A 15,982-nucleotide genomic window follows, 5' to 3' on the forward strand; every position below is an offset into this window, starting at 1 on the left:
TGACCCCCGGCTGGGCTGTGCCGCCTTTCGGCCGGGCCGCGCCGCTCCGCCTACTCTCTGCCGCCGCAGCCGGCCGCCCGCCTCGCTCCTCCCCTGCCCTCAGCGGCACTGCTCCGCGCCCGGCACACAGGCAGCCGCCGCCGGACCTGCTGCTCCCAACATGGCCGCCACCACCGCCGGCCCTCGGCTCTTTCCGCCGGCAGGAGCCGGAAACACCCGAAGCGGCTGGGAACGGGAGGGGGCGCGCCTTCTCCTCCGGGCCCCAGACTCCGGGCGAATTCCGGAAACAGCCGAAGACGGTGACCCCCCCGGGGACGCGCGCGCCTCCTCGATCCCGAAGACCAAGCTCAGGCTCTGTTTACGGAAATCCACGAAGCCGCTCCGGGTCCTCCAGAGCCGCCCAGCCACGCCCACCAGCCTGTCCCCGCCCCCTTCACACTGGCTTTCGGCAGTTTCCGGAAACACCCGGAGCCGCTCCGCGTGCTGAGCCGGCCACGCCCCCGTCCCGTCGCGCAGCCGACGACAGTCGTCGGCCATTTCCGGCAACACCCGAGGCTCGCCGAGCCCCTGGTCACATCCCCGAGGGGTTCCCTGAGTCGGGCTTTTCGTCTCTTTCCGTCAGTTTTCGAGTATTTTTAAACCTAGTACAGAAAGCGTGGGTCCCCTGTGCGTGTTTACTTGACATATAGAAAATAAGGCTGCTAACCGTCCCTGCGATCGACAGCCTTTGGTTCTAAAGCAACTTCCTGTCTGTATGTCTGTTCGTCCATCTGTCGGTCATCTCATACAATCCATCTTGCGTTTATCATCCCCCTTGCGAGTACCTGTCAACATGTGTGTCACCTGTCAAATGCAACGTCAGTCTATTACCTGTCTACCTACCATCGACCACCTGCCACCCTCAGTCTGTCTTGGCTTCTGTATATATATCCGTACATCTGTCCGTACGTCCGCATCTAGTCTGCAGGGCGTGGCAAGGCCCCAGGCAGGCACCAGGTCAGCGCCCTTCGCACCGGCTGCGGGAGGGTCCAGGGCCCCGCATTCCAGCCCCGGCTCTGCCGAGTGAAAATTCTGTGCGATTCTGGAAATCACATAACATCTCTGGGTTTAGGCTCCTCTTTCCTATATCGAAAGGATCTATGCCTTTTGTTACAGCGTTGACATTCAAAATAACATCTTTGAATTCCAGTCACCTTTTAAAAAGTCGCTGCAGCGTGAGGCAGGAGAGACCGTCTCATCTTAACTCACATTTCAGTTATCCCTTCTAAGACAAACAAACTTACTGAAAAGATGAATTCGTCGAAAATGATGATTCCTCAGGTTGTCACAAAGAATGCGCACCTGGAGAAGTTACTTTATTTTTTTTTTCTTTCCTGGGCCTCAGTTTTCCCATCAGCAATGTGGGATCATTAGATTCATGAGCCCTGAGGTCATTCTCAACTCTAACAGGAAGTACATATGGCAACCTGAGTCGACTTCTCACTTCTCCCTAGAGTGTCTCACCAAGGAGAAACAGTAGCTTGAGCTGATTTCACCAGCTCCAAGCTGTCCCCACCCATGGTACCCAAGGCATTTTGGAACTCCCTCCTCTCCCACCAGGGCTCAACAGCAGCTTAAGGTGGGCAGGAGCCAGAGACCCCACAGGAGCCAGAGAACAAGCTCAGGCAACAGGTCTCCAAAGACACAGGAGCAGAGAGGCCCCGAGGGTAATGGGAAAAAGTGCTGGTTGGACCTCTAGCACTGGACTTCCAACCCAGCTACAGAATCTTGAGCTGAGCCTTCAGTCAAGTCAATCTGAGAAATAAGCAGCCAAACAGATGCAATGACAGGAGTATGAAAGTACTTCCTAAGGCAACAGGTACCACCTACAGTCTGAGTAAATCCACGGGACTCTAGGTCACCTCCCCGTGCCCGCCCCCCCCAGCTGCATTCAGGTACCCAACCATTGAGGAAGAAGTTGGTGAAGGCACACCAAAGGAGGTGAGGGGAAAAAAAAGGAAGAGGAGAGTACATTCCACTCCCCTACCCCAAATTCAACCCAAAAATCCATGAGAATGATCTGCCCTCTTGTGGCCAAAGGGAGGCACATTGCTGATTCCTGTGCCCAATATCATTTTAGGGCCAGGGTCTGGGAAGCAGAGAAAAGAGAGAGGAAAGGGTTATAGGAGCAAAGGACAGAGCATTCAGGTGACTCTTCCTGGCTCATGCTCTCATCAAAGTAGACTACATTCTCTGTGTTTCTCATTCAGGCTCTACCCCCTGCCTCACCCTGTCCTCTGTCCTTCATCCCCCACTCCCACCCCACCTGTCACCTCCTCTTCCTCATTAGCTCTGCACAAGGCTGCCTAACCAGTCTTCGTGACTAGACTGCCTCCAACATACCCCATCAGACCTGCCAGAATAGTCTTCCTAAAGTCCAGCTCCAATTGCACCTCTGGTCTGCTAGAAGGTGATCACCCTGTGGGTTACAGGCAGGACCTGTGACCTGCACAGTCACACAAAGCCCTGCACTGTGAAGGGCCTTGCACTTGGTTTAATGCTCTGCTGTCACTGTCTTGACATTTTTTACTAAGGGGGCCCCATATTTTCACTTTGCACTGTGCCCCACAAATTACATAGCTGGTGCTGGCTGTAGGAAGAGCCTTTAACCTGCATTCAAAGCTTTGCTCAATCTGCCTCAAATGATCTTGCCAGTATGCTCTCCAATTAGGGATCACTTGTTGACATCTCTCCGTAACTCAGCTTCCGGAAGCACTTCAAGATCCAGTTCAAATGTCACCTACTCAGATCCCTGAGCCCACCTAATTCTCCTCAAAGATTAATGTTGCCACACATTTACCCCCTCCCTAAATTTGCAAATTCACTCATTAATTCGGCAAATCTCTACTGAAAACCTACTATGTGCAAGGCACTGTTCTAGGCTCTTCAGGTTTATCAGTGAACAAAACAGAAGATTTCCACCCATGGGGAGCTTACTTTTCAATTGGGGGAAGACAGACAACAAACATAATAGTATTGAGTGCCATGAAACAAAACAGAGACAGCTAGGGGGGATCAGGACTGCAGGGGTGAAGGGTGGAAAGTGAGTTGCGGGTTGAGATGGTCAGCGTAGGCCTCACTGAGAAGGTGACACTGGGGCTGGCCCCGTGGCGCACTCGGGAAAGTGCAGCACTTGGGTGCGAAGCGGCGCTCCTGCCGCGGGTTCGGATCCTATATAGGGATGGCCGGTGCACTCACTGGCTGAGCACAGTGCGGCCGACACCAAGCCAAGGGTTGCGATCCCCTTACTGGTCACAAGAAGACAAAAAAAAAAAAAAAAAGAAGGTGACACTGGAGCAAAGACTTGGAGGAGGAGCGGGTGTGAGCTCTGTGGATATCTAGAGAAAGAGCATTCCAGGGCCGGCCCGGTGGTGCACTGATACAGTGCTCTGCTTGGGAAGCGCGGCGGCGCTTCCGCCAAGGGTTCGGATCCCACATACAGACCGGCCGCTCACTGACTGAGCGAGGTGCGGGCACAACACCGAGGGTTGCGATCCCGTTGCTGGTCCTGGTCCGGTACGGGCGCGACACTGAGGGTTGTGATCCGTTGCCGGACACGAAAAAAGACAAAAAGGAAAAAAAAAAAAAAAAGAAAGAGCATTCCAGGCAGAGGGTACAGCCGGTGCAAAGACCCTCAGGCAGGGACGTACCTGGCCTGTTTGAGGAACAAGGAGGCCAGTGAGACTAGAGCAGAGTAAGTGAGAAGGTGAGTCATAGGTGAAGGTAGAGAGGTGACAGGGTGCCGGGCCTGATGGGCCACTGCCTTGGTTTTCCTTTGGAGTGAGAAAATGTGCATGTTAGAATTGATGGAACGGAATATATTTATTATCAGTATCTCCTGCCCTAATCATCATTAGGATGTAAGTTACACAGGGCAAGCATTTCTGGTCTCTGTCCCTTTTATTGTTTTTTGCTAACACGTCTTGAGAGCCGTGTACTGTGTGGGCGTTATCATATTTAATTTTCAGTGAGCAGAATGGCATTGTCATTTCCCCAGTTTACTAATGAGGAAACCGAAGCTTAGAGAAGCTTGGTCCCTTGCTAGTGGGAGTAGGAGCAGGGAATCAATCTCGGGCTTCCCAGCCCATGAGAGGCAGGGTCGTGCAGGGCAGTGAGTAAATGCACAGACTCTGTGGCTGGGCTGCTGGGTTGGATCCCCTGCTCCGCTCCTTAGTAACTGTATGATCTTAGGCAAGCCCCTTAATCTCTCTCTACCTTGGTTTTCCCATCTGTTAAATGGGGATAATAATAGTACCTACCTCATAGGGCTGATTTGTGAGGATACAATGAGTTAATATATGAAACATGCTTAGACAGAGCCAGCACACGGCCGCTGCCTTGTGTGGGCTGCTGTTATTATTAGCTGTACTCTAGCCAGTCTCTCTGAGTCTTCCTTTAAGTCTCTCTGCTGTGTCCTCCCCACACCCCAGAAGGACACCACTGGATCAGAAGGAAGAGAGCAGATTCTGCTCCCAGCTCTGTCACTAATGGACCACGTGAGGCTTAAGGAACTCCCCTCCCCTCTTGGGGCTGCAGGTCCCTCTTCAGTACAATGAGGGGGAGTTGGACTCTTTGCTCTATATGGGGTATTCCATCTCCGAAATCCTAACCCAACAACGACATCCCTCTCCCCCTTCCTCACCTATGACCCTGGTACCACGCCTGTGATGGAGGAGGCTGTGTCCCTGTCAGCCTTGCTCAGCCTGTGCCTACAGTGCAGCAGGAAGATCCAGCTGCTTTCGGAGGCCACTGCACACCAACCTGGGGGGACGGGGTGGGAAGGGCATCAGGCAGGACCCGCCACCTTCAGATTCTGTTCTCCCGTGAGGAGGTGCCCTTTGGACCAACCCACACTTGGTCACTGTCCATGAACAGGGTTCTGCCACAGCCACCGCTGAGAAGGCTGAACATCTTGGATGGAGAGCTTGCAAGCTGCCACGTTGGCAGGGGCCCTGTGAGAAGCAAAGAAGCAGCAGAATGGGCAGTTTTTACTGGGGCTTATAGGGGGATACCAAGAGTGAATGATCTGGGGCCCGTGGGAGCATGAGGACTGGAGGGAACAGCAAGGAAGACTTCCCAGAGGCGGTGACACTGAGTTTGATTTCAAGGATGAGCAAAGGGCTGCAAGGAACGCCGGCAGAGCTGGGAGCAGCCTGTGGAGGCACGGAGGAGACTGGCCCTTAAGAAGTTCCCACCTGGTGGGGGTGTTGCATGGGTCAACAATGGCTTCAGACTTGCAGCTGGCAAAGGAGAGTACCAGCTAGTGTCCAGGGCTCTAACTGACTTCCTGGAGGAGGTGGGGGGCAGGTGGGGAGATGACTCACTAGTCCACCAGGATGATGTCCCCATGTAACCAAAGCTGTACAGTTGCTCTTAGAGCAGGCAGTCAGGATGTCTGTGGAGGAACACTCCAGTTCTCCTAACCTGCCATCCTCCCCAGGGAGGACAGGGCCTGAGGTCCCCAGCCCTGAGGAGAGCAGGGGAGCGTTCTGGTTCATGATGGTGTCCTGCTCTCCTGCCTCCAAACAGTGCTTAGCACAGACCAGGGCTTTGGCGTTCCTCGTCCCCTCTGCCCAGAACACATTTTCCCTATTTAACTGCACCCCACTGAGATCTCTGCTGAAATATCTCCTCCTGAAAAAGCCCTCTCCAGCCCCCATCTAGAGATTGCCTCCCTTGATGCATGGGCATGCTAGCTAAGCAACACCAAGGGGATGCATTGGCCAAGTCCAGGAGGGAGGAAATTTTTTTTTTGGTGGCTGGCCAGTAGAGGGATCTGAACCGTGACCTTTGTGTTACAAGGCTGAGCTCTAACCAACTAAGCTAACTGGCCAGCCCCAGGATGGGGGAAATTCTGTCCACAGAATAAACCACCGTGTTTGTAAAAAAGAAAAAAAATTAACAAGGGAAAAAAAAGAGGAACGAACAGCTGTTACAGGTTGAAAGAAACATACCAACCAAATGCAATATATGGGCCTTACTTGGATCCTGCTTCAAGCAAACCAGCTGTAAAAAGCTTTGCATGGGTGCATTCTAGAGATGGTTGGATAACAATGTGACTGTGCTTAACACTGCTGAGCTGTACACTTGAAAATGGTTAAGACGGCAAATTTTACGTTGTGTGTACTTTACCACAATTGAAACATTTAAAGAAGATATTCATGGACCAGTTCATGGAATATGTACACTGACTGGGTATTAGATGATATTAAGGAATTATTAATTTTTTTAAGTGTGATAATGTTTTACTGAAAGAGTCTGAATCTCTTAGAGAGATAAACAGAAGTATTTACAGGCGAAATGATACAATGTCTGGGGTTTGCTTTAAAACAGTCCTGAGGGGAAGGGGATGTGGAAAGGTGGCGATAAACCCAAACTAGCCACATTTGTTGAAGTTGCGTCCTGGGTGCACGGTGGTTCATCATGCCCTTCTCTGTTTCTCTCTTCTTTTGGGTGTGTTTGAAAATGTCCATGATTTTTAAAAAAAGGAAAGAAAGAAAAAGAAAAGGAAAAATAGCACCTCTATCAAGTTTTGTTTTTCTTCCTGACACATGTCCCAGTGGGACATATTGAGAGCCTTGTTTACCGTTGTCTCCCCCTAGAATGGGAGCGCGGTGAGAGTGGCCTTTGTCTACCTAGCTTGTGGCCATATTCTCAGGGCCTGGAACAGCAAGGCCACGTAGGTGTCACTCCACAGTGTCGGTGCAGCGCTTACATCTCATGCAGGTCGCAGATTGAACCCAGGTCTGTGTGGCCTCTTGAGCCTGAGCTCTGGACCACTGTCCACGTCCAGCTATTTCCACCACAGATCTGACCTCGGAGGGGTGTGGGTGGGTCTGTAGGCTCCTCCTTCAGAGGTGAACCACTCACCCACGAAGATGTGAGTGCCATGCTGAGCGAGAGGGGAGACTTGCCCAGATCAGCGAGAGGGTGCAGAGGGGACAGGTCAGGGTCTGAGATAGGAGAGTCGCCTCTCCTACCATGCCCTGGCCCACGTAGTTGCCCAAGGTCCTAGGGGTATCATTGTACCGGTCACCGCTTTTGTAGCCTCCAAATACTAGACCCAGCTTGAGTCAGGGCCAGAGCGCAGGTTCTACCAAGTGGTCCGGAGCCATCTGGAGAAAGGGGCAGGTGAGGAACGGGATTCGCACTACTCTCAAAGCCCTTGGACTGGTTCCCAGCCATTGTCACCTGAAACAGTTGAGATGAGCACCTTTCCACATCCGCAGTGAGCCCCTCCAGTTGGTGTTGCCAGGCATAGGGCACGATCCCAGCAGGGGCAGGACCTGGTACTTGGACATGTAGTGACAGTGGATGACAGCTCAGGCATCAGGGTCAGACAGACCTGGGCTCAGCTTGACTTTGTTCCTTTAATAGCTCTGGAATGGCAGCAAGTCACCATGTTTACCTCACTGTACCTCAGTTTCCTCACCCATATCATGGGCGCAATGTGGAGTGACCCATGATGAAACCAGGGCAGGTGCCCTGCCTGTACTTGTAGTCTCTAGCACAGCGCCTGCCCATGGGGTCCTTCCTCAATGTTTGTAGAATCTGAGCCTCGTGGGGTGGCCGCCCCATCCTGTCACCTGCTGCTCCTGCTTCCGCTGGCGCCCCCCAGCTGTGGTGCCCGAGGAGATGCGAGGCATTTATGTTGGTGCTGGGAAGCCCAAGAGGCCTGCTCCTCTTCCTCCTTTGGAGGCTGGGGCATGAGTCTGCAGAATGAGGGTGCTCCTCTCGGGAGGAAGGGATCAAGCAGATGTGGTGGTGCAAAGGCTCTGGGCTGAGGCACTTGGTCCCCCCAAAACTCACTAAAGCTTGAATTGTGTCCCCCAAGTTTTATGTATTAGAAACTTGGCCCCCACTCTGACTGTTAAGAAGGTGGGAAATTCTATTATGGTAATTGAAAGATGGAGCCTTGAAGAGGTGATTGGATTGTAGGACCCTGCAGCAGTGAATGGATTTAAAAATGGTGATCAGGGGCGTGGTTCTGAGGGCTTTAAAAGAAGAGAGAAGTCTGTCTCTCTCTCTGCTCTCTCTGCTTCCATCTTCTTGCAATGTGAGACCCCTGGGTCACTGTCACCACCACCAGATGGACTTTGGACTTCCCAGCCTCAGAAACTGTAAGCAATAAGGGCCGGCCCGTGGCTCACTCGGGAGAGTGCGGTGCTGGTAACACCAAGCCCACGGGTTCGGATCCCATATAGGGATGGCCGGTTTGCTCACTGGCTGAGTGTGGTGCTGACAACACCAAGCCAAGGGTTAAGATCCCCTTACCGGTCATCTTTAAAACAAAAACAAAATAAACTGTAAGCAATAAATTTTGTTTTCTTTATAAACCACCCAGTTCCAGGTATTTTGTTATAAGCAACAGAAACGGACTAACACAGTGTCCCCTTCCCAAGGGACTCCAGTGGGGGAAGGACACACAGAGGCTGCCAGAGACCCTCTCCTATCCCAGCCCCTATCCTATCACACCTCAGGGGTGTGCAGGACTTTACAGTTTTTATAATCGGAGTCTCATTTGAGCCACACAGCAGCCCAGGTAGGGGTGTGTGTGTGTGTGTGTTTGTGTGTGCACGTGCGCCCAGGTAGGGGTGTGTGTGTGTGTGTTTGTGTGTGCACGTGCGCCCAGGTAGGGGTGTGTGTGTGTGTGTTTGTGTGTGCACGTGCGCCCAGGTAGGGGTGTGTGTGTGTGTGTGTGTGTGTGTGTACGTGTGTACGAAAGCTCAGACTGGAGGAACTGCAGAACCTGGACCTGACCACTTACACAAAGGGGCCCAGCCAGGATCCTCCCTTCCCAACCACACCCCTGCACACTATGGTTCCTCTTCAAGGAACTGTCTTGAACTGGCTCTTCCCACAGGAGAGAGCCGGTTACTGGTTCTGTGATAAAATAAATTTATATTTGGTCTTTGTGCTGGCTTCTGGCACAGAGGTCCTAAAACCCTTGAAATTTCCTGAGTGATGGGGTGAGGGGCATCTTTGGTTACTCACAATAAGTCCCTTTCAGCCTTACCCAAGTTTATGCTAATGAGCGACTCTTGGAGGATAGAGGCTGGGTGCCAGGACCAACTATGTGACTAGAGGGTTGTAACTTTCAGTCCCACTTCCAACCTCTAGGGAAGGGAGAGGAGCTGGTGATTGAGTTAATCACCAGTAGCCAATAATTTAATCAATCATGCCTAATGAAGCCTCCACAAAACCCCTAAACGACAGGGTTCAGAGAGCTCCCAGGTCAGTGAATGCATCCACATGCCAGGAGGGGAGCACACCCCAACTCCACCAGGGAAGAAGCGCCTGTGCTCAGGACCCTTCAGACCTCATCCTATGTACCTTGTTGTCTGGCTGGCCATCTATATCCTCTGTAACATCCTTTGTAATAAGCTAGTAAACATAAGTAAATGTTTTCCTGAGTTTTGTGAGCCATTACGAATTATGGAACCTGAGGGAGGGGCTTGTGGGAACCCCTAATTTTGGGCTGGTTGGTCAGAAGTACAGAGGACAACCTGAGACTTGCAACTGGCATCTGAACTAGGGGTAGTCTTGTGGGACTGAGCCCTTAACCTACGGAGTCTGCACTGACTCCAGGTAGTTAGTGTCAGAGCTGAATTGTAGGACAGCCAGTTGGTGTCTGCAGAGTTGGTGAACAGGTTGGTGTGGGACATTTGATGTCTGAAGTGTGAATATAGAAAAAGTTTTTCCTTTTTAGGTACCCAAAGATCTCCCCCACCTGGACCCATGAGGAAGGCAGTTGGGAGGGGCAGGAGGGGGCTGGCTTCAGAGAGCAGGTGTGCGGCTGAGGAGTCAGGGCAGCAGCACCCTCTGCACCCGCCCCTCCACCCAACACTGTGGTTGGGCCTCAGCACCACACTAGAGAGTTGCCTCCACCAGCCCTGGGGGACATTGATATTCGTGTGGGGAGTTTCCCAGGTGTCACAGGATGGCAGGGCTGGGGTGGGGGGACTCCCATGCAAGGTGGACAGCAGGAGAGTTGAAAGCAATCAGTCACCTATGTTGGCAACGTCCTTCCACACTGGGCGCTGGAGCATGCCGTCAGTCCCACCCTCTCCATCTCTCCCTGGAAGTCCAGAGGTACCCATGCAGCTCCTGGCCACACACACTCATATAGTCCCTAGGGTCCTGGCTGAAGCTGGGCAGACCCCTGCTGGCCTGGAAATGGGGCTGAAGTCACACAACCACAGCACTCGCAGTCACCATGGCAACCAACCTGTGCAGAGGACCCTATTCCAGCGACCAGCTTGTACTCGATAGGAATACACACCAAACAGGCATTTGACAAACATTTATTGAGCACCTATTATGTGCCAGGCCCTATGCAGGGTGTGTGGAAAACACAGTCAATGTAATGTGGTCCCTGCCCAGAAGGAGCTCACAGTCTAGGGGACCAAGCCATTAATCACACAATAACAGCGAAGACACATTTAGCTTCACAATTTTACAAGACTTTTACAGTATACTGTACGTTTTCTCAAGTGCGAACACCCAGAAACACAGCCATGTTTTTTAAAAGCACATCGGCATAAATGTAAACAGTCACAATTGAAAGGAAGGACAGAAATCATCTGCAGTAATACTTGTGCTTTCAGAGCTAGAGTTCCAGTATTATTTATTCCTTCCTATCAGGTAGGATACAAGTTTTGCCAATCCACAGAAATGTGGTCGAGACACAGGAGTTCCGTGGCTTGCCTGTCATCAGGAAGTGGTGGAGCCACCACAGACACAAAGTGTCTTGAATCCTTGGCCACCACCTTTTCTCCACCCACCTCCCATCTTTTAATCTCCCCTGGACAAGGACCCTGTAAATCCTTAGGCTCCTTCTCCTGAGCTTGTCAGATGGGGAGAAAGGACCATGTCCTAGGAGCCCACCAAGCTGTGTGACACCTGGTTTGGCGCATGGCTGGCCCATGGGTGACCATGCTCAGACCCTTCCTGGCTGAGATGAACCTTATCAGTCAGTCTCACAATCTGGCTGAGTGTCAGCGTTCTAGGAGACAACTTTCCTCCACGTCCCACCTCTGCTGCCCTTTCTCCCTAAGTACCTCACCTGTCAGGAGCAGCGAGGCAGCCAGGTGCAGAGGGTGCACGGTGTTGGTTGCTACACCTGCTGGGGAGTCCCAACAGGACAGCAGAGGTTGGGGGTGAGAGGGAGCTACCTGTGGCTCCATCTCACCAAAGGTGGGAAAAACCCCACAGAATTGGCCTGTGATGGTTTGGTTTAGGATAAGGAATTTGGGGAAGAGACCCGCAGGGGGCCACTTCATGGTCCAGGAAATGGGGAAACCAGGCCAGGGCTCGGGTTTAATGAAGCCCAAGAGAGGGTGGGATGAAGTTGTGTGGCCTAGGCAGACCTGGAAGGCTGGAGTGTAGGACCTGTGAGCCCACCTCCCCACCACAGGGTGAGGGAGGGGAGGAGTCTCTCCCCCCGCAGGCTGGCCATCACCATCTTACTTTAGAAAAGCCAGTGTAATTCTCAACTCCTTGGGTGTGAGTGTGCCTGGTTCCACACTGCCCCCCCTCACCCGTGGCCTCTCTTGGACAGGCCCACCAGACAAGTCACAAGATACAGTATGTTAAAGAACAGGTGTTTCTGACCCCATTTCCAGAGCAGGTGTAAAGGGAAGGGGCAAGGTTTCCCATGTGATTGCCACCACAAGTCAGCCCCAGTCTCCAGGCCCAACAAAGCCCTGCCCTGGTGCTATAACCCCTCTGGGTCAAGCAGCTTTCTGGCTCCAAGACTATCTTCAGCACTCCCGCCCCTCAAGGTTGCTCTAGGCCAGACGTCCTGCTAGTAAACCCCTTCCCCCAATGATGGCCCAGACGGAACTCTCTTAATAAAAAAAAATAATTTATTGTCAACAAAGGCGATATATACAACAGGAAAACAGGTGAGAAGAATGGGGGTGAAAGGAGCCCCGGGGGGCTGCTTCAGCCTCTGCAGGGATGGAGCGGGAAGAGGTAATGGAAGCCTCCTGGTTTAGGAGCCTGAACAAGTGGGGGAGGAGAGGTGTCCCCCGAGGTAGTGGGACTCAGTTCAAACCCCATTATGACCACCTCTGTGTAAGGCACTGTGCCGAGGGAGAATGGGGGCAGCTAGGAGAGGGTGGGGGAGGTTGCGGGGACAGAGAGGTGAGGGTCTGCAAAGGATTGGGGTAGGTGATCTCCACAGGCCCAATGCCCCACTGCACGACAGCCTCAGCCACCCACCTACCTCGGGGCCTGGCCAGGGACAGACATTTTCCAGTGCCCAAAAGTCAAAGCAGATGCTGCCACCCTCCATCCTGTCCTGGCACCTGGCTTACTCTCCCCATCAAGTGGCCAAGCCAGGCAGCTCTGAGTTATAGCCCAAGGGGGACCGCTGCCTCCTCCCTCCCTCCCTCCCCAGGAAAGCAAGAATCTACACCCCACTCCCTGCCTCTGGCTCCCCCGCAACAGAGGTGCTGGATTCCGACAGAACTGCAGGCCAATCTGGGGTGTCACCTGCTCCCACGCCCTTGGTGGCCTGGGGGTGCTTGGACCAGTCCTGTAGGAGGCTGACTGCTGGGGGTTCCTCCATTCGCACGCGGATAACCTGGAGATCCAGTGTCCCGCGAAGCCCCGGAGGGGGAGCTGGGCAGGGATGGGACAGAGAGCAGAGTCAGGGCCCTCCTGACACCCCACCACGAGGACGTGCCCTGAAAGCTCTGCTAACTGCACACCCCATTTCCAGTGCCTGGTTTGAGGGGAGGCCCAAGAGCAGGAGGCTCTACTCTTGGTTGATACAAGAACCGCTACCAACCAGAAACAAGGTTCACAGCTTCTCAGGCATGAGCCAGACAGCTGTGAAGCCTTATTCCCCACATTCCCCCCAACTTTACCTTCAGCTGATTCATTTTATCTAAAACTTACCAGGCATCCTAGCCTAATGGGTTCTGCCTGTGTGGGGCAGAGGTGATGGGGGTGGGGAACACACCACACCCTGCCCACCATGAAGCTCATGAAAGGATCTGCAGGGCAGAGAAAAGAGCACTGCATGGTCAGTCCTGGGTTAGCATCCTAGCTCACCTTGCAACTTTGACCAGGCTCTTTATCCCCTGCAAGTCAGCACCTACTTCACAATGATCAGATGTCCACCGCAGCAGTATGGAGCACCCATAATAGGCAAAATTGGGCCTCAGGATAGGGAAAAGTGGGCGGCCATGGCTACTACGCAGCCATAAAAATGTCCCCTGCCTCATGGGTGTGTGTGAAAGTCACATTACACAGAAAAGCAAAAACGGAAAATGGGTGACTGCAACTCTTGCACTTTTGTATTCAGGAGGATTTGCTTGTGGTTTTTTCCCTACCCTGTTTTTAGAGATACGGTCATTTAAAATGTGGCAGAAACACAGGTATAATTTTGCTGTACAGTTTGTTGGACTTTAAAATGACTTGACGGCTGCCACCGGGTTGTACGATTAGCAAATTGTTTTGTGTTCACATTTGCCTCCCTAATAAACTATAAGCACCCCGCAGTTAGACTGAATCCCACTCATCTGTAATTCAATGATAATTCACTGATCAACCATGAGGTGCCTGACGCTGTTCCAGTTGCTAGGGGTCCATACAGCGGTGAACAGGGCCAAGCAAGTTACTGTCCTGAAATTTACATTGCAGTGGTGAGAGTCAATAAACAGGACGAACAAATGAAAGATGCAGTGTGCTACCTCTGGACAGACATAAAGTCAAAAACTACACAGGGAAAGGGGGCAGGTCACAGGGAGGAGCTGACACGCAAGCAGGGATGTGGAGGCGAGGGGTCAGCTGTGTGGACTGCTAGGGAAGCAGCACTGCAGCTGCAGGAACACCAAAGCCAGTGCCTGTGTAGAGGGAGCGGGATGCGGTAGGACAGGTCAGGAGCCCGAGGGGAGGATCACTGGTCACCACAAGAGCTCGCTTTTATCTGGAGTGTGGCGGGAGTAGCACTGCAGGGTTCTGAGCAGAGGAATGACCGGATCTGACTTGTGTTTTCAGCAGGGACACTCCAGCTGCTGTAAGGCAGCAGTGCACAGCGGGAAAAGCTCTGAAGCCAGGAAACCAGTTAGGAGTTGTTACAGGAACCAGGTGAGAGGCGGCTCAGATTGGAACAGCAGTGGTGGAGGTGGTAACAGGAGGGTGACTCGGAACTTATTTTGGAGGATCTGCTGACAAACTGATGTGGGGTTGGAGACTGAACGGTTTAGCTGGAGCACACTGAAGGATGGGGTTGCCAGTCTACTGGGAAAGGCAAGAATGGGGAGAAGTAGAGAGGCCGGGGATAGGGTGTGGGGAGGAGACTGGGGGTTCAGTTTGGATACACCCAGTTAGAGATCTTTTAGACAACCAAGTAAAGATCTGTCACCTGGGCAACTGGGAAAGAGGCTGGAACCAAGGGGAGGGGGCCAGGTTGGAGGGGCACAGTGAAAGTTACAAGCACAGGGCCGGCCCGGTGGCGCACTGGATAGTGCGCTGCTTGGGAAGCGCGGCGGCGCTCCCGCCCGAGGGTTCGGATCCCACATACAGACTGGTTCCCGCTCACTGGCTGAGCGAGGCGCGGGGGCAACGCCGAGGGTTGCGATCCCGTTGCCGGTCCCCGGTCCGGTACGGGGGCAACACTGAGGGTTGCGATCCATTGCCGGACACGGAAAAAGACAAAAGAAAAAAAAAAAAAAAAGAAAGTTACAAGCACATAATAAATGGCACTGAAAGCTGTGAACCTGGATGAGATCTCCAGGGAGTGAGTACGGACCCCAACCAGACAGTAAGCAGCGCCTATTCTGTGCCAGGCACTGTTCTGGCCCCTGGGGATATCCCAGTGCATGAAACAAACATCCTGACCTGAAGGCGCTTACCTTCTAGAAAGGGGAAGACAGGCAAGAATATGATGTTTCCAACTCTAGGAGCTGAGAATGAACAAGCAAGAGAAACTGGAAGGAACGGTTATTGAGGAAGGAGGAAAACCAGGCAAGTAGCTGCCCGAAAAGCCAAGGGAATAAAGTTTTCTCCAGGAAGGAGTGAGCAGCGGGTCCATTGTTACTGCCAGATAGAGGAAGAGAAGGACCAAAAACTGACCACTGGGTTTAATTTCACGGAGGGTGACCCTGCCCAAAAGCCATTTTAATGTGGAGTGTTGAGAATGAAGGTTTGACTGAAATGAGTTCTAGAGAGAGATTGGAGGCAGTTAGTATGGAAATGCTTCCCAGCTCTGCTGAAAAGGTTTGGGGACAAATGGGACAGTGGGAAGAGGGAAGAAGGGAGAAATACCAGCTTTGTGTATGCTGATGGAGGAAGTCCAAAGAGGTGGTGTGACAGAGAGAGAGAAGTGACGGGGAGGGATGGACTCTTGTGATGGGGAGAGGGCTAGCCTTTGCTAGGAGCAGTTCCGTCACAGTAGCAGGCGGGCGGAGGCAGAGAGTATGGTCCAGATTCCAAAGGGAGGGAGACGGGGGTGGGAGCAGGGGGACACTGCCCGCAATCCAGGCGTCTGTGTGGATGCCGTGGAAATACAACGCGCTGACATTTACTAGGTGAGTGGCCTTGAATGAGCTACTTAACCTCTTCTGACTCAGTTTCATCTTTTGTCAAATAGAAATCTTAATATTTTACGTGGTGGTTATATGGATTTAATGAAATGACATATTAGAAGAGATCAGTACGGGCCGGCCCGGTGGCGCACTGGATAGTGCGCCGCTTGGGAAGCGCGGCGGCGCTCCCGTCCGAGGGTTCGGATCCCACGTACGGACCGGCTCCCGCTCACTGGCTGAGCGAGGCGCGGGAGCAACGCCGAGGCCTGAGGGTTGCGATCCGTTGCCGACACGGAAAAAAGACAAAAAAAAAAAAGAAAAAAAAAAAAAAGAGATCAGAACACAGGAACGGCTCCATAAGGGAGGGACTTCTCAAGCCCAGAGAATTAAATGCCACTTCTTTC

At 52.7% G+C, this 15,982-nt stretch overlaps 2 protein-coding genes across 6 annotated transcripts in view; both read right to left on the minus strand.

Annotated features, from left to right (window-relative positions):
- The window catches only part of MARK2 (MAP/microtubule affinity-regulating kinase 2), a 58,187-nt gene extending 57,811 nt beyond the window's left edge, over positions 1–376 (minus strand). For 2 of the 3 annotated variants that reach the window (XM_008567444.1, XM_008567443.1), the window contains exon 1: positions 1–360. This exon is cut by the window's left edge and continues 273 nt beyond it. The gene's annotated coding sequence lies outside the window, so the exon portion shown is untranslated. The other variant, XM_008567442.1, reaches the window with a different exon arrangement.
- Positions 1–15,982, minus strand: part of LOC103586219 (chromosome unknown open reading frame, human C11orf84) — a 65,848-nt gene that overhangs the window by 41,236 nt on the left and 8,630 nt on the right. Inside the window, exon 6 of one of the 3 annotated variants that reach the window (XM_008567437.1) lies at positions 11,885–12,666. The exons of 1 other annotated variant lie outside the window; for it this stretch is intronic. In XM_008567437.1, the coding sequence (XP_008565659.1) occupies positions 12,455–12,666 (212 nt within the window). In that variant the 3' untranslated portion in view covers positions 11,885–12,454. Of the gene's footprint in view, positions 1–11,884; positions 12,667–15,982 lie in introns of those variants that run through there. One more of the 3 variants, XM_008567438.1, reaches the window with a different exon arrangement.

This window comes from Galeopterus variegatus, unplaced genomic scaffold (assembly GCF_000696425.1).
Source record: "Galeopterus variegatus unplaced genomic scaffold, G_variegatus-3.0.2 Scaffold319, whole genome shotgun sequence".
Classification (NCBI taxonomy): Eukaryota; Metazoa; Chordata; class Mammalia; order Dermoptera; family Cynocephalidae; genus Galeopterus; species Galeopterus variegatus.